Raw genomic sequence first — 18,399 nt, 5'->3', positions numbered from 1 at the left:
AAAGGTTACTGTCACCGCGAATATGGGTTGGTTAACGTCGAATGACAACAGCCTATAGCACGGTGAGGTTGTTTCGAAAGGCGGATTAATTGCGTGAGGATAGCACTGAAGGCCTCGGTGTAAAATACACGGCCCGCCACTGTCCATGATGTATCCACCGCTGGATGAAGGCCTCCCCATGCCGTCACCATCTCCCGCAAAATCCATCCCAGCTCCTGCACAGGAGGCGATCTCATCACTCCTCCTCTGCAGTGAACATTATCTCGGGCGCGCTCCCTCCGCTGGGTGCCACTCCACCCGTTAGTTTTGATGACCAGAGCCATCGGCTCTGCTCGCGAAGCGACCTACCCAAGCCCACAATCTTATATCATGCGTTTAACCTGCGTGGATATATGTCATCTAATCCATGCATCCTTCTTCTTCCTGCCTCCTCTGTGTAATTACAAGCACGCGCCTCTCCAAGCTTCTTTGCGGACTTTATGCATTTCAATTCGTTTATTTTGTCAATGTATTTCGAGCCACGTGTCACATCAGGTGATATAATACCCTGATTACACCCCGTCTTTCTTTAGGCACATTGGTAAGTTGCTTTTCATTTGTTAGACGTTAGTATTCCAAAAGCACTTTCATCCTCCACTCGTCCGCCTCTTTATGAAATACTTTTTTTTTAATCTAGGTCCGCCTTCAATTACTACCCAAGGTAAACACGCAGTTCTCTGGTGAGTTTATCAGTCGTGTCCCTCACTGGAGTGTAAAGTGACCGTTGTAACATCACCGACAGCAATATTTCTCAGAACGCAACATGTGTATATGCATGTTGAACTGCTTTCGCACCGTACGTAGCCAACCGTGCTAATCGGAGGTGCGGGGGGGGGGGATAAGAAACTCAACACAAACAGAAAAATGCGACAATTGTTATGAATGTATTTTAAAAGAATGATACATTTTCCACAACATATTCTGCTGTAACACGAGATACAAAAAAGACTATGTTAGATAAACATTAGGGTTATAGTACATATTTGAGCCATAAAAAAATATGTAAATATACAGGGAGATCCAATGTATAGATATCCTTTGAAAATAATAATCAACAGCAGCCATGATCGATCCACTGCTGGATAAAGGCCTTCCCAATACGTTGACAACCACTACTATGAAGGGTAACAGGGATAAATGACAGATAAAACTGCATTGTTATTCAGAGCCTCTACACCGTTCTCCCACCAATCACAATCGACTCATTACATTTTTAAGCACTCTGCTGATGCACCTTGTCTGACGTAGCCAGTCTTATTTGCTTACAAACACGTTCAGAATTAAGTTAACTTTAATGGATCACCCTGTATATTATAAATGTATAGTGTGTACATTGCTTTATACGTGATAAAAGTATGTAATTATGCAGTGAATAATGCAGCGTTTCCCAAACTCCAGTCGTCATGTTTACCAATTTACTCCTCCCGTTCATATACACGTTAACTCGTTCCACGCTGCACAAGCCATATGATTGTTAAACACGTTCCACGTAACGCTGTCTGCGTTAAGAGCCGATTCAAATCAAGATTGCAATCTCAGTGTACGTGTATACGTGTGTGTACACGTGTTTCATGCATGTGTCTGTGTGCACGTGTTCCACGTGACCCAGCCAGCGTTAATTTGCACAGCGCGGCACGTGGGACGTGTTAAGCAATCATCGGGCGCGTGCAGGGTGAACCGAGTACAAATGTATTTGAATGGGAGGAGCAAATTGGTGAATTGGTAAACTCGCAAGGACTGGAGTTTGAGAAACCCTGGGAAAAAATGCAATTAATATTTGTGTGCATTGCATTATGCGCTGAATAATGACAAAAAATTAACTGGCCTCGCCCCATGTGAACGCCTCTCGCCCAGCGTGAGCTCGAGTTAAGCGATCACAAAGTCGAGGCGTTCGCGCGCGGTTATTTACCGCGCGCGGGGGACTTATTCTTCTCCTTACGTCTTCCGTCGACAGATATCGGTCTTGGCACAGTGAGCCCTACGAGAGAGAGAAAAAAAACGACGTCAACACAAAATCTCCCGACCAGCAAACGATCGCTCTGACAATGGGCTTTTTTTGTTGTTGTATTTAATTAATTTAATTAAAACTAATTAAACTAAACCTGTAAAATGTTTTTTTTTTATTTTGCCTGGTGAGTTATATAACTCTCAACGAAGTGGCTTATCGCGTGTAAATGTACAGAAGCCGCATTACTCTAAACGCGTAACGGAGTTGCAGCCGAGGCGTTCCCACGAGGCACCGATTTTATGTGCAAGACAACAGTGGTTGTCATTTGGTAAGACGCGTCCTTGCCATAGCAATGTGGAAATTCCACCATTAGCTCAGGGCTGTAAACAGGAGATGAGTACCACCCAACTGTGAACTGAAGAGGAAACCCAAGTCTATTGTCCTGTATCCTCGACAATAGACTTGAGATGGAAGTGAGACGTGGAGGCTGTTTATAGCAGAAAGGAAATTGGGCAGTAGAGTTTATTATGAAAGTTTTCATCATAATTTGGAACATATTACCTGCAAATACATGGACCATTCTTTTTTAAAGGCAAACACAGCGGTTTTTCTTTTGCGGCGAAATGAAAAGCAACAAAGCTTACGAGGGAGGTGTGGAATGTGTTTGGGTGCCCGCCAAATGTAACATTATCTTGTTTAATTGTGCATAGCTTAACACAGACAAGTCATTAATGCGAGCTAAACGTTTTTGTACATTTTTTTTACATTTCAAGAGCAGAGTTGTTCCAAAAGTGTGCGTAAAACGGTTTACAAAAAAACTAATTGTCAAAATAACATTTGACTTATGCTTTCTGACTGACAACATATTACTGCGAATATCTTTGGCCAGAAAAAAACGCAACAATAAGTGTAACTCATGTTGAAATGTTTTACTGACAACTGGAAAAAAAAATACTTGGCCAAATCCACTTGAAATAGCAACGCTTTCAGCTTTTCGCTGCCAAAATTCTGCAGAAACGATCCCTCCGTCAGCGCTCTAGCAGTGCCTTCTGCTGCCTGTCATGCATCTTGAAAAACGTGGCACTGTGTGCAGAGCTCCGCTTTGCATCAGCGATATCTGCAATTCACAATGTACATATTGCCTGCTGTGCCACGTGGCTCAGAAAATAATGAACGCTGCCAACGAAAACGAAACGAATGCTGAAAAGTGCGCAAAGACGCGTGGAGATCTACACGCTTGGAAATGTACATTGAGAGACCCAGAGAGGAACAGATGGGCTTGGGCAAGACACACCGCAAGAATGGGTTGATGGGGCTCTGGTAGAGACTGATGATCGAGAGGGGCAGCCAAAGGAGAGAACGAGCCCGTCAGTACGTCCACACGGAGGAGACGGAGCGGTGAAATTTGCGTGTGTGCAGGTGCTGATGAGAGCCATGAATCGTTGCATCACCGACACCTTGCGGGATTGTGATGGCTTGGAGAGGCCTTCAGCCAGCAGTGGTTAGATGATGACTGATGATGATCATGTGACGCAACTAATTAACACGTTTCTTTCCAGAACACGTATGTATGCTTTATATGTTGCCGTGAATGGCTACGCCTATACGTGATGGAAAGTATGACGCAATTCATTGCAAGTCTCAAGAGCGAAATAAGGTTAGGCCCCACTGAAACGAACGGTCTTTTTCAAGACTCAAAACTAAAAAAAAGTAGCAAATAATTCACGTTGAACATCATACACCTCAACACAATAATGACACGTTCTGTAATGTACGTTTAAGAAAGTTAAATGGGTGTTCTAATGACTTAATTAACAGTACTGTATTTAACTGTTGGGTATCGTTAAAAAAACACACTTTACATGCAAATCCGATTGACCATTAACAAATAAAACCCACTGTCCAGGAAGGAATAATGTTGTTGAAACATAAAGAGAATGCACAATGCTCATCCTTGCATGGGCAACATCGTGATTTAGAGAACGAGATCGAATTTACCAGGGGTGGCGAGTGCGAGAATCCATCGATTTCTCATTCCCAACATAGATGCTCATGCATTGACCCCACACATGGAAAACAATATCGGTTTTATTCGTATATTTTGCATGTAGGTGGCTTCATGTAATCCTTGCATCCACCAGAGGCCGCTATATTCAACACAATGTAAAAAAAGAGAACCCCATCTGATTCTGGAATTGGAACGCAACCCTGAATCCCCGAATCGCTACACCCCCTCGACTATTCACTTTTCACGAATTATAATAAAAGGTTCATTGCCCGAAACATCACCTCTAAATATATCTTTCATTTTAAGGCCACGCAGTTGTTTTTGTTATTGACTCACGTACTCTTTGGTTCTATTCGGTAAAGTCACGTAGGTAAAAAATAAAACAAAAATCACCTACGTGACTTAACCGAATAGGACCAAAGATTATGGATCCTTGCAGTCACGAAAGCTTTAAATCTAGAATTGACTCACGTGTTCAGTTTTTTTTTGTTTAAATGGTGCTCGTGCAGCATTGCAATCGTAGCATCAGCAGCCAGCATCACTAAAATGAAAATAATTCATCTCCTCTTGGGGGGAATAACGGCAAGGAAATTTGAGGCAACGTCCCAAAAACTTGACAAATCGAGACGTTGGGACTCTTACATTTTTTTGTTTGCCTTTAGTTTGTTATACCCCCACCCCCCCGCACCTCCGATTAGCACGGTTGCCGACGTACGGTGCGACAGAAGTTCAGCATACGTGACAACAACAACAGCCATTCGCCACTAAGTGGCCGTGACGTCACCACGGCGCTTGTGCCAGGCTAGGTGGACTTTAAGGCCACGTGAAGTGTCCAACGCCCGCCGGCTGGAGGTCACGGGACAGACCCAGCGGTGCCATGGGACGATTGACTCAGATGACTGACCGATGCACCACCTGTGCCCCCTACTGTGCCAACTGGCTGTGTTTTATCTCCACCGTCGCTCCGCTCGTTGTTGTGAGCATTCAAACTGGCATACAAACATACATACAGACATACAACTGACCCCCCCCCTCCCTTCTCCTTGGCACGGGAGTGGCGCGTGCCGGGCGTCCGTCTACACCGGGTGTACGTAGTTGCGGTTGCAGTGCGGCAGGCAGTGCGGGTTGAGCCAGTGCTCCAGGTTACGCTCCTCCACCCGCGCCTCCAGCACCTGCAGGTGCATCAGGTACTCCTGCACGCCACACACAGACAAAGGTCATCCTCAACTCCCCCCCCCCACCCCCCGCTGCCATATAGCCCAGGGGTCAGCAAACCTACGGCTCTTTCAGGGCTGCCTCGTGACGTTATTTATTAAGGACCACCGTGTCTCGTATTCGCATGCATTTGAGGCCCTTCAAATATTGCGGGGTCGGTTTTTTTTTTGTACCGGATTCGAAACAAAAATCGCTCTGCTTGTTGTTGTGGTTGCCGACCCACTTGGTATCGACTCTTGCAAGCCGTCGAGGCAAGTGCCGTTAACGAGAAGCCGCTAAGGCCCACGGTGCCCTCATCAAGGGGGTCGCGGTGTGGGGAAGCATCCATCACGCCCAGCCGTCGTTGTCTTCCCAGTGCCGATGTCATCGCACACTCTGCACCACGGGAGGCCCGGAGTGATATTAGAAACCGGCCCATAAGCGGTTCTGATAACACTTGCCAACTGATGCTATCTCTTAGGCATGCCACTGCTGGATGAATTCACCCACCCATCCCCACCACCCCTGCCGTGTCGGTCGTGGGGGTTGTTTAACCATATTTCACCACGCTGGTCAGTGTGGGTGGTGAATTGGTTGGGGAGGGGTGGAGGGTGAACGGGGCAAAGGCCAGGTTTTTTTTGTTTATTTGTTTGGAATAGTACACTTACATAAATCAAACCGGTGGATCGCTATAAATTAATCGGTTTGAACTCTTGCGACCCAAAATGTTTAAAACTGCCACTTAGACTGACGACCGCGCAGCCGGTGCCTCCGGGGTTGGCGTTTGCGTCACTGAGCGGCTGCCGCTTAACAGACAGAATGGATGCTTGGTCTGGGTTCAGACGGCAAAGCGTGGCCGCGGAGTTGTAATTCAAAGGGCTTTTTTTAACCACCGAGAGCAGCGCACAAAGGATGGTCCAGTGTGCGGTACGGCTGGGGGGCGGGGCGTGGGGGTCTTTAAAGCGCGGTCTAATAAACCAGCAAAGGCATGAATCACGCTGCTAGTGAAACCCGGCCTCACTTCACCCCGCACTGATCCCCCCACCGCCAGGCTCTTCCACCACTGCCACAATCAGCAGCAACCAGGGGCGCCGAGTAACAGAGCCCGCAAGGCAGCGATTGATGTAGGTTCCGAAACTGTCTCCTTCAACACGGAGAGTACGCCATTACATACTGGTTGGCTACGTACGGTCCGAAATGAAGTTCCACATACATACGTGTTACCAGTAGATTAATTTTACGTTTGATCATATTTGTATTTTATAATTATATATCCCAATGCTGGTTAAAAGCGGGATATGATGAGTGTTGGCAGCGGTGTTGTTATATCTAAGGTTAAATGAATGTGAATCCAGGATTAATATTGATACAGTATAGAGTTCTTCCTTGAAAATGAGACCGTCTTAACGGGTCTTATCTGGTTTATAAGGGGTATGTATGACTGGTATACCCACATGTGTACACGTATATTACTTTAATCAATTCGCGACCGACTTAAGGGCCACCCCACGCCTGTAAGAGTCATGGGGGTTTATTTGACCAGAGGTCACTTGAAAAGGTATCAGGGGGCAGCTCCGTGATATCCGCTTCTGCGGGCCGTTGTCTGACACTACGTGGTCTTCTTGTTATCTCGTGACATGACGCCGATAGCAAGCAAGCAAATTAAAAAAAACGGATAAAATACAACCAACATTTTTGTTATTGTTGTAAAAAAACAAAAATACGTGAAAGGCAGGGATTCAAGGTGGACGCGCTGGAGGGCAGTACCCGCATCGGCTCATCGGCGTGCCCAGCCTTGGGGTTGGGGTAGCCGTGGTCCGGGGGGCTGCGCTTGCTGCGCAGAATCTGGTTGGCTTGCTCCTGCGTCAGGATCGGAGTCGACTCTGCAACGAACGGGACAAAGCAACTTGTGCCGCGCGTTGTTCTGCCACGGTTGTCCGACGGTGTTTTTCGCTCCTGGCTGTCAGGGCAAGACGCGTCGGCTCCAGGTGCTTGGGAGCGTCTTATAAAAGGCTCCGAGGGAAAACGTTGGACATCCCGCGCCGAGCGACACGCGGTGCAACCTGCAAACGCCGTGCGGGGCTGTGGGCAACACAGCCGCGAAAACCCTACGCAGTAAGGAAATCAACGGAACTGCAAATCAAACCAAATCTCCCTTCGTAATTGCCTGGGGAATGCCAGGCGTGGGCTGCAAGGTGGTAAAATAGCAATTGATTGAAAATCTATCTGCGTGACAACTTGAGTGTCGTCCCCTCGTATGTGTGTTTTTTTGTTTCCTGTGAGCACTGCACTGCGGTATCCAAATGTCCCAATGCAGGAGGACCCATGTCAAAAACAGTTTTGAGGCTCTTTTGAGGCTCGGTGTGAATTATCTCAGTAAGTGAAGAACATCACAATGTGTACACTACAGTGGCAGTCCTGCAGTGTCTGCTTAAGAAAGGTCATTTTCATCATTATTATCATCATCATCACAACTATCACACCACCACAAACATTTAAAACAAGTTTTGAAGAAAAAGTTATCAATAACAATTTAGCAAAATACTGGACACGCAACACGGCCCTCTTGAAAATATAACTTTCAAAAAAGTGCAGCAGAACTTTTGACAATTAAAGTTTTTACTGCATATATCCATTCAGTATTAAATAAACAAAGTCCTGTTTCACTATCGTAAAATAAAAGTAACTATAAAATAACGTATCCAACATTGGATACGCAGCAATACTAACAGTACATTGTGTACACGTGTTGCTGTCCTGAAATGAACGGGCATCATAGTGCTCATGGAGGGCTCTTGCCTCTAAAGTCAAGCAACCCAGGAGCATGTCGAACAGACCACACTCTTGTGATGAGACCCAGATAAGTATAAATCAGATTGGATGTTTTCCTGCTGAGACAAATTCTATTGGAACGCCTTGGTCCAGAAGGCCCACTGGCTGGTGAACCTAATTTGTTATTATATATAGTTTATGGTGAAACAGGAGCTTATCTTCCCTCTTAGTGTTTCACTGGGTGACCCTGAGATATTTAGAGGTCGTTATGGCCTTCTAAAGTCCGTGCCAACTTTTACACGTCCATGTTACAAGGAAGCTCGGCCCAGAATCTGTGGAATGTTGGAATCATTTAGGAAATATTTTTTTGGAATTTTCATGAATATTTATATGGAAGGAATGCATGAATGTATGTTGATTTTATTTTCGCCCCGTACGTAGCCAACCGTGTTAATCGGAGGTGCAGAGGAAGGACAACAAACTAAACACAGAAAGCAGTGCTAAAGAAATGAGTTTTCAATCTAGATTAAAAGGTGCATAGATCAAGTGACTTCCGAATAAAGGAAGGAAGCCAGCAAGCCATGTGTAAGTATACAAAAAACCCTCATCAACTTTATAATTCAAAGCCAAACCCACACTTAATAGGCATTCACTTACTGCTTACAGCCTTGAACCAGTGGTGGGAATTCCAAATTCCCATGATATGGATGAGTATTTCCATAAAGTAACCGTTGCTGACTTCTCCACTAAATAATACACGTTAATTTTGCTTGTAGAATAAATATATGACGCTAAAACATGTTTAGGCAATGACCCATTAAAGCCATTCGTTGTAGATGATTGCTGATACTCTCTTATTGTCAAAGAGATCATATGCCATGCCGGATATACAAAGCATATTAAACATGCGTGTACGTTCGCATGCGGAAACACTGCAGTAAGCGAAGCACGTGTAAAAGCAATTTCAATGTGCATTTTTAAATAATGAATTGCGGGACTGTATTTACTGATGTTGCTAAGAGTCATGCTACGTTGCAGTGGTTACCCAGATAAACACAAGTGTGTGTTTTTTAAATACACCCAAGTGGTTCAGTGATGATCAAGTATTTTTTTATATTATGGCTGTGCTCCATGATTCTAGCAAGATGTTGAAGCTTATGGATTTTCAATTATGATAATTTATTTCTAACATCATCATCAACCATGATCAATCCACTGCTGGATGAAGGCCTCTCCAAGCCACGGCTACACAATACAATCCCGCGATGCAAAAATCCACCAAAGACCCTGCACACGAGCTGATGTTATCGCTTCATCTGATTGGTCAAGTTCTCTCGGACGCATTCCATCCCTGGGCCTTTTTTTCAAGTGAGCTTGAATCGTGTATTTAACTTGCCTATGCTCTCTAATCCGTGTATTCCTCTTGCTGTACCAATGTAATTTCAAGCACGCCTCTCTCCATGCCTCTTTGTGCATTTTAAATCTTTGTTCCATTAAAAACAAGGAATTTATATTTTTTACATGCCACCAAAATTTTATGTCCCGCTACAAAAAGGTAAGAATACATTTGGCAAACGTTCCTTCATATACGATGTCTCTCACACGTGGAACAAAATTGCATCTAATCTACGTTTATAATCTGTTCTATCACTTTAAAATAAAATTTCGCTAGCACCATTTGGAAATGATAAATGCACATATTTCGCAAACTAAAAATGTGTTATTTCATATTAGTTAGTTATCTTGGGAAATTGTTTCGTCTTGTGTTTTCTATTTCACTTTCTAGCATTGAAATTGTCTTTTTTGCTGCACGGACTTAATCTGAAGTCTGACGAGAAAGATCAGATCCATGGTCTGAGTTGACTGTTATTTGCTCAAAAATAAAAGTCTCAATCATAATTCTATTTTTGTAATAAAATTATCAATTACTCAATGATTGTGTTTTCAAAGGTACTCAGTTTTAATGCAACACGATTGCAGTATACAGCACTTCGTATTAAAATTATATTATAAAGTGGTCGTTTTACGTGAGAAATTTAATATTTTTGAGTCGTGTCTTGAGTATAAGTTTGTATCGCACATTACATGAGAATGTTTGTGATCATCTAATTTAAAAATTATATTATCTGCAACGTTACACAGATAAGTAATATTTGCTAATTTGTATTGAAAGCTTAAGTAACGAATCAGTATAAACATATTCACTGTTAACATCAGCATAAAATAAAACCATTATGGATAAAACACAAGCACAATTAATTTATTTCAGATGCGACAATTGACAAGAAAAAAAAGTACACCTAAATTGACTTCTGAATCATTGCTTCCAGGCATAAACAACATCGCAAATGTTAAACCATCACCTCTTGCCACAAACTCAACACTGAAACCTCAAACGATGTGTTAATAACACTGCCGTTACAGGAACAAGTATACAACATGTGATGTTTCGGTCAATGATCCTTCTTCGTGAGCTATGTAGAAGGGTCATTGTCCGAAACGTCATCTATTAAATCAGTGGTTCTTCTTAACCTGGGGTGCACGCACCGCCTGGGGGTGCGAGATGCCCTTTCTGGGGGGTGCCGAGACATTCCAGATTTTTTCTGGAAGGTAAATAATAGACAACACAAATTAAGCACGGGCACGTGAGCACACCTAACTTGTATAATCAAAACCTATATTTATTAACATTATACATTTTGTATGATTGAGAACCGCCGTATTATATAGTTTCCTTTTCAGGCCACCACACCCCGTGTTATTGACGAACGTGTTGATTGTCGTCGTCGTTATTTACCCTTATGCACCACTGCCAACGCAGCATCGCCAAATGTGTTTTGCTCAACACTGAACGCTTACCTGCCATCAAAAACAGCAAAGTGGCGCTCAAGGCAAGCGCCACGATCGTACGCATGGTGGCTGGCGAGTTGCTCCCGTTCCTTGTAGCAGCACGGTGGATATATGTTTGACGTGGCACAAAACTTCCACGCGTTCTGCAAACCTTTCCCTCTCCTGGCCGCCTTTAAGGTATTACGCAGATCCGAGCCACTGGCAGTGTCATCGAATTCTGTCAGGTGCCTGCCAAAAGGCCCCCGTCATTAAACATTCCAGTCAAGTTTCACACAACTCCCTTTTCGGTGGCTTGTTTATGTCACGGACGTGGTGGTTCAGTAGCAATGTCAAGGGCAACGCCTTCTTTTGCTCATTCATATTTTAAATGTTGACTTAAGAGACCTGTTACCACGTTGCCAATTCAGGTATTTTAATACAAAATGTGTACAGTATGCATTAAGATTGCATCTGCATGTCTTCCAAATGGAAAGCGATTGCGTTGAATCCCCAGTGTAAAAGAGAACATTTATTTGGAAATGTTTTTTTTTTAACTTGCTGTAAATATTGCCATTCATAGTTATAACACAAGAGTGGTTCAATAATTAATTTCACTGTAAATTATATTGCGGCCTATGTGAGTGCAATTGTGTGCTGATTGGATTATAACCCTTGTAATTGTGCAATATCTTTTGCAGATTTTGTCGTCAGATGGACGATCAAATATGACAGCACCCTTGCACAAGTGCAACTTAGAACAGCAGTGAGTTGTTTCGTTTTCTGTCTTCTTAAGGGTGTAAAGACAAGCGGAATTGATCAAAGAATAAAAATGTAATACGACACTGTTTGAATCGAGGCAATGTTCACACACGGGTGGAGCTGCGGCATTGAAGCTTTCAGAAATTCGGCCAATGAGGCATAGTAAATGCAAATTCTGTTCAGATTACAGCATTCCATTGCCATTTTTGGTAGACACTGGACACACTTTTTGGGCATTCAATTTGTCATGGATTATTGCATGAACCCTTCCCAGACTCATCCCTACGACTAAACACCTACTCGGCTGAAATGCAATATCAGTCTCTCCACACACGTGACGTTGACTGTCGTTGAAGCATCGACTAAGTCGATCACTTCTGTCACCCACTGAAGCGATTTCACCAATTTCACCAATTTAAAAACATTGCCATCCTTCACACATTTTCATTGTACAAATTCATTCTTTCATAGATTTCGCTCACCATAACACCAGCAGAGAAACACGCCAATAAGAGCTTGCTGCTCTGCTTATGTGCAGTTGTGCAAGGGTGCGATGATGCCGATTGTGATCATGTGATGTCTGCCACCTCGTGGAAAAAAAATATTTTAAAATACAGTATTGCCCATGAGTACCATGATAAAAACCCCATTCGCTCTGCAATTTTTACCGATGTCACATTAACATAGGTTTGATGCTTATTAAAAGTATATTTTCTTATTGAACAACCCTTTATTTATTTGAATCTAGTGTACTGCATGTGTTTTGTATTCAATTTAGATTACACAACACAATCATTAAAAGGCAGTAACACATTTTCCTTAATTTTTATTTGTAAAATGATGACAATTTACGTAGCGATATTTTAAATGTATGCAAGTGGTATTATTACATCACAGGATTGCGAGACATGGCGACAGCTTAGGGAGACCTTTGTTGAGCAGTGGATTGATCCTGGCTGCGGCTGCTGCTGATTATACTCTATTGATAAATACAATCTTAATATTTTATTTTCATTCATTTGTTTTAACCGAGTAAAAACTGGAGCAAACAATTCACTAAATGTAACCACTAAATTTCAATTCCGTGCGACAAATACACGACAAAACCATCACTTCAATTCATGCTATATATTTTTTTAAATAAGCGCTTGGTTTAGAAAGATTAAAAGTCATTTTCCTGCACAAGGTACGAGATATCACATTCCAGAATATTCTCCAGCTTTGCCGTTCAACTTGGGGTCCACGTGGACCCTCTCGTTACTCATTCCAGCTCCCCGTGACAACACTGGAAGAGGTGTCATGTGGTGAGAATTCAAAGGATCGTCCAACTCACACATTCACACAGCCCCTGAACAACATGTGCCCTAGAATAGTTCACACCAGCAGTGTCGACGCACGATACGTTGCGATCTTTCCACATCTGACATTGGCGTATAATTCTAGTAAGCTGATATTGCAAATATAACAGTACAATGCATTGAATGGCTATGTAACAGTACTGTGTGTGTATCACATTAAGTTACCAAACACCAAAGTGCACATTTGAAGGTTTTGAAAGGTAGTACAAGCTCTCTAAGAAACTATTCGGTAAGGGTGCAGCCCTGCAATTACTTGGCAACATAACTGACACAGAAGCGCCTCAACTCGAGGGAGCCCTATGTCGCCCCTTATAAACAACAACTTTAGAAAGCCCCTCTAGAGGGTTATTTTGGCCAACTCATCCACACTGGCCAGGCGTAGGAAAAGCCACACCATTCCCCACTACCTGCCAATAGACTGTGAACAACATTTCACCTGGAATAATCCACTCGGACGGTGACACACAGCACTCTGAGATTTGCCATGTCTAACATTCAAGTAAGCGCATAACAAGCAAAAGGAATTTGTCAGTTACGTAATGCATTCAACAGTTACATACGGTACTGTATCATGTCCATAATCAAATTTGTAATTTATAATAAAACTCATCATACCAATTAAAAAAAACATTGCAGGTTAGAAAACCATATGTTTCAATCTACACAATAGAAAGGTGTACCAAAAAGCAGCGGTGCATTTTGCAAAAAAACATCTACAGCTCCTGAGGAACTGCATTTTGTGCTCCCTGCTGCGAAGTCTGCCTATGGGACCCATTAGTTTGGCGCATGCCACCAATGATAACAGCGGTAGATTACGAGAATAACCAGCAAAGCATAATGCATAATACACACAGGCGGAGTGCTTTATGTACACATAATATGGAATAAAAACACATTAAGTACACCATGTGCACATTTTATCCTGTTGAAGTACAAACGTCTCTAAACAACATGCTCCTTGGAATAATTTACGTAATGTAGCACAACACGCATAAGATTGTTCACGTCAAACACTGGCGCATCAGACGAGCAGGCTGATATTACCTATTATAATCACCCACAAATGTCTGTCCGTCCCGCGCGTGACGTTGCTCCATGTGACGTCACTCCACATGCCGCACCCCTCCTCAATAACCATTAGCGGGTGACGTCACTCCACATGGGGCAACCCCTCCCCCCCCCCCTCATTAATAATAATGAGCTGAAATTTTTTTCTATTGAATATTTCAGATTTACTGCAATATACACCCGTCCTTGGACGGGCAAAAAAAGCTAGTTGCAAATAACAGCGCCGGCACAAGTATAACGCGTCTCACCGCCCAGGGTGCCGCCGCAGTGTCCACCAGGCCGCGGGCCTACTTCGAGACCCAACGTCTTGACGCCGAGGTGGATCGCCGCCACCACCACAAAAAAAAGCAGAAAGGAAAAGGAAGCCAGACATGGACTCCTCGGCCACCTCAAGAGCCACCGCCAACACTTATGGACGTCATCCTCGAACCCCGAGAAACTACCAACGACGACGACGAAAACTGTCTACTATTTTTTATATTATACTGTATATCATTTTTTTGTCCATAAACTGCTGGATGAAGGCATTTCCATTCCGTGTAAGTCATGTGTTGTTTGACAATACTTCGCCATGCTGGTAAGTGCCGGTTGGTGAAAGGGTGGACACTATCAGTGCTGATATCACCCACCACTGAAGTTTGCCCTGGCTGGTAATATAACTAATTTACGGGTTTATATTGCAGGGCAGTAACCACTGTGCCATGTTAAGAGTGGCACAAACCTCCCTCTCAAGCTCCACGCAACCCATGTCTGTCACACCGTGATGAATGATATATTAATTCTCCCTGCTGGAATTTAGGAATTGCATGATCAACTTTTGCATGATGGTTTTTCTTTACGCAGTCACTGGTGACCAGGCTGAGACCATCAGCTAACTGATTTTGAGAACGGTAACTTAACCCACGGCCAGCTGCTCAGATTCAAACCCAAGCTCCCAGCAGTGCCAGCTCAGTGCTCTGACCACCGGACCTCATGTCCACCGCCTTTTGGGGGTCAAATAAAAAAAAAACGGTTCTTACATTTACATAGTTTCAGGCAAAGACTCAACTAAAATTCGTGCAATAATTCAGATTATTAAGGCATCGCCATGCTGTGTCAGTCATGGGGGTTTGTTGTTTGCACCCGTCAGGAACATCATTCGAATTTACATCACCACTGACTCGGTCAAAATCATCTGACTTGTATGAGAAGATAATAACTCTATGTATATTCTTAGTTTTTTCGGTAAAGTCACGTTGAAGGGAAACAACAAAATAATAAAATATATATAAAACAATAAAAAAATTCTCACGACGTTTCGACCATAACTCAAACGGTAATTCATAAGAATATGAATTACTGCAGTCACGAAAGCTTTAAATCAAAATTTAATCGCCTCTACGGGGAGGGTTTTCACATAACTTTAAGATCCTTCAACAAACTCCGGGATAAGAAAGCTCAGCTGATCGAGTCTCTCACCTTCCTGAAGAATACCAATCGCATTTACACTGACCTCTGCTGCTGTAACTTCTTCTAATGCGAAACGAATTCTTTTCAAAACTAGCTTAGCTCTTATCTCAGAAAAAATCAGACTTATACGCACCGGACTAGATCAGTTAGACAAGACACTCTACAAATCACACTTATCATTGACGGCAACAAAGGACTAAACACTGAGGTACCCCCCCAGGTGAGACACTGTTTAACCAATACATACTTCACTTGGAATGGAACTTTCTACAAACAAACTGAGGGCACCCCAATGGGCTCCCCCCTTTCTCCAGTTATAGCTAACATTTTCATGGAGAAATTTGAGACTGACGCCATCCAGACTGCCACTCTGCGCCCAACCTTATGGAAGAGGTACGTGGATGACACTTTTGTCATCTGGCCACATGGCCGGCCTGCTCTAGACCAATTCTTCGACCACATCAATTCCATACACCCAGCCATCAGATTTACCATGGAAGTCGAAATAGATGGCAAGATACCTTTTTTGGATGTCCTAATTAAAAAGAGACCTGATGGTTCAATGAGCCACTCTGTCTACAGGAAAGCTACCCATACGGATGCTTATCTGAAACCGGATTCCCACCACCATCCATCACAGAAGAATTCTCTCATCAAGACTCTGTATCATAGAGCCCAATGCATATCCGACCAGGAACACATAAGCAGTGAACTCAAGCACGTACACCAAGCTCTTAGGGCTAATGGTTACTCCAACTATACAATCCGCAAAGCTATCACTCAAACCATGAAGAAGAACCCTCTTGAGGAGCCTTTCAAAACCATCACTTTACCCTACATTGCGGGGATCACAAAAAAGATCTCCAAAATCTTGAATAAACACAAGATTCAGGTCCGTTTCAACACATTACATAAAATCCGTGATCTGGTTCCGTCTGTAAAAGATGTGATTCCGGACATACAATACCCTGGTGTCTACAAACTAAGTTGCCTCTGTGGTAGTAGTTACATTGGAGAAACCAAACGCCATGTCTCGGACCGCATTCGTGAACACAAAGCAGACCTTAAACACGGTAGGACCAACACCTCGGCCGTGGCAGATCATTGTTCTAATTCAGTAGGCTCACATGCCATTGACTTTTCCAAGACAGAGGTTCTTTGTAAGCCATCTGGCTTCCATGAGAGATTCGTTCATGAGGCTATCCACATATACAAGCACAGAGACAATTTCAACCGAGAAGATGGGTTCTATCTTAGCAATCATTGGAAAGATTTGATAAACCATTTCAGGTCTTAATTGATTGTTCATGCTTACAGTGGCTTTCAGACAGCATACATTATAAAAAATTTCGTCTCCCCCCTCCTCTTTTCAGAATATAGATGGACTAGTCCTAAATAAACTGCCAAATCGTTGCGCGTGGCGCTAACGTTTTTTATAAATAAATAAATGCGCCGTTTAAAAATAAATTTATGCAAACCAACACACCTGAAGATGACCGTTTGAGTTATGGTCGAAACGTCGTGAGAATTTTTTATTGTTTTATATATATTTTATTATTTTGTTGTTTCCCTTCAGCGTGACTTTACCGAAAAAACTAAGAATATGAATTACTGCAGTCACGAAAGCTTTAAATCAAAACTCTATGTATGTTGAACTTCTGTCGCACCGTACACAGCCGACCGTGCTAATAACTGCTGTCCAACAGGCAGCGAAACGATGGTTCAGAAGGTTAATATTGCATCCCCGTCCGACAGAAACGGTGCTCGAATGTCCTCTGTGCACTCTGAGAAAAATAACTGTGAATGTTTTAAAATAATCTTTTGCACCGCTGAGTGATTGAGTGTGCAGAGAAGACCTTATCAGATGAGGAAGTTCCTGTGGCTGTGACTATGAGTCTATTTGTTTGGAATGACCACCCAGGTTATGGTGCCGTGTATTTCTTTTGTTCCCGAGAACCCGTCATTTTAAAAGTAGAAGTATTAACAAAGCCGTCACCCGTGTGCCAGAGTGTTTTCTTTCTGCTGCTTGCAGCCACTCGGCCGATGGCGGTAAACATCTTTGTCTCGGTTGGCTTCCTTCCTGAGAAGAACTTCATCTACAAGGGTGGGCAGGGGGGGGCGTTCAGGCGGGGGTTCCGTTGAAATAACGTTCGGATGTCGTTCGGTCCGTTATGGGGTGGCTAGGCGTTTGTGCAGCAGCGCTCTGATAGCTGGTGTGAGGACGATCGCCTTCACCAACACTCGATGTTTTTACTGCGCCTCCCACGCAGCACATCTGAAGGCGCCAGCGCAAGGAGTGTTTGAGATAATTCCTCGGTGAGGAAGCGACTGCAGACCGAATATATACAATGTTAAAATCGAGTGCAATATGAGCAACGTTCAAAACAAAGGAATAGAGTTGAAAAGCCAAAATATTCTGGGTACTCTCTCTGAGTTGTCTACTTAATTTCAGCTACTCGTACACTTTCTGAAAGTAGTTACTTTAATTTAATCTTAAACTGATTAATTGCAGGTGCATCGCAATGTTGTGATTGCGTGCCTGTGCTACGCGATCTGGCATCATCATCCCACTACTACAGCTGATTCATTAAAACGTGAATCCATCACTCCGCGCATAGCTCAATAAACAAACAACAATACAAGAACGATAATACATCCAAATGTGCAAAAATTTCCCCTTTCCAAAATGCCAAGAATGTTCCTTGAGAGCCCGTAACTTGACCTGGAAACAGGGCAAAATCCTTGCATCGACAACTTCTTGGTGACCACCGCCTCACTGCCATCTGCGGGTTTCGATGCAGTGGGTATCGAGCGAATAGTAGAGAGTGCGCAACAGTGGGTGTTTGGACAAGGTTGAGGGCAGAGAGTGGGGGTTGCATGCCATTCATCGTCCACCCATTTCGCACGTGGATGACAACTGTCGACATGGCACTGGGAGCGAGTGCTAAATGACGTCCGATGGTTTTTATTCCAGG

General features: G+C 43.4%; 1 protein-coding gene across 2 annotated transcripts; it reads right to left on the bottom strand.

Moving 5' to 3' along the window:
- Window positions 1-904: 904 nt before the first annotated feature.
- On the bottom strand, window positions 905-11,030 carry C3H17orf67 (chromosome 3 C17orf67 homolog). Of its 2 annotated transcripts, none has more exons than XR_012946531.1 (4): window positions 10,821-11,029; window positions 6,957-7,072; window positions 5,021-5,188; window positions 905-2,017 (listed from the first exon to the last, which is right to left on the bottom strand). XR_012946531.1 is itself a non-coding variant. In XM_076073408.1 (4 exons), the coding sequence occupies exons 1-3, from the start codon at window positions 10,873-10,875 to the stop codon at window positions 5,072-5,074; spliced, it is 288 nt and encodes a 95-aa protein (XP_075929523.1). In that variant the 5' UTR covers window positions 10,876-11,030; the 3' UTR covers window positions 905-2,018; window positions 5,024-5,071. The 2 variants fall into 2 exon arrangements, 1 of the variants encoding a protein (XP_075929523.1); XM_076073408.1 differs by having other exon boundaries at window positions 905-2,018; window positions 5,024-5,188; window positions 10,821-11,030.
- Window positions 11,031-18,399: the final 7,369 nt, after the last annotated feature.

The sequence above is a fragment of the Petromyzon marinus genome, chromosome 3 (genome assembly GCF_048934315.1).
Source record: "Petromyzon marinus isolate PM22_M1 ecotype Great Lakes invasive population chromosome 3, UKy_Petmar_22M1.pri1.0, whole genome shotgun sequence".
In the NCBI taxonomy this organism is placed as follows: domain Eukaryota; kingdom Metazoa; phylum Chordata; class Hyperoartia; order Petromyzontiformes; family Petromyzontidae; genus Petromyzon; species Petromyzon marinus.
This window is presented reverse-complemented; position numbering and strand designations above follow the sequence as displayed.

Coding starts and splice junctions, on each gene's coding strand:
- C3H17orf67 (XM_076073408.1), bottom strand. CDS start 10,875: ATGCGTACGATCGTGGCGCTTGCCTTGAGCGCCACTTTGCTGTTTTTG. Junction 7,073..10,820: donor TTTGCTGTTTTTGATGGCAG/GTAAGCGTTCAG, acceptor CGTTCGTTGCAG/AGTCGACTCCGATCCTGACG. Junction 5,189..6,956: donor ACGCCGATGAGCCGATGCGG/GTACTGCCCTCC, acceptor TGTGGCGTGCAG/GAGTACCTGATGCACCTGCA.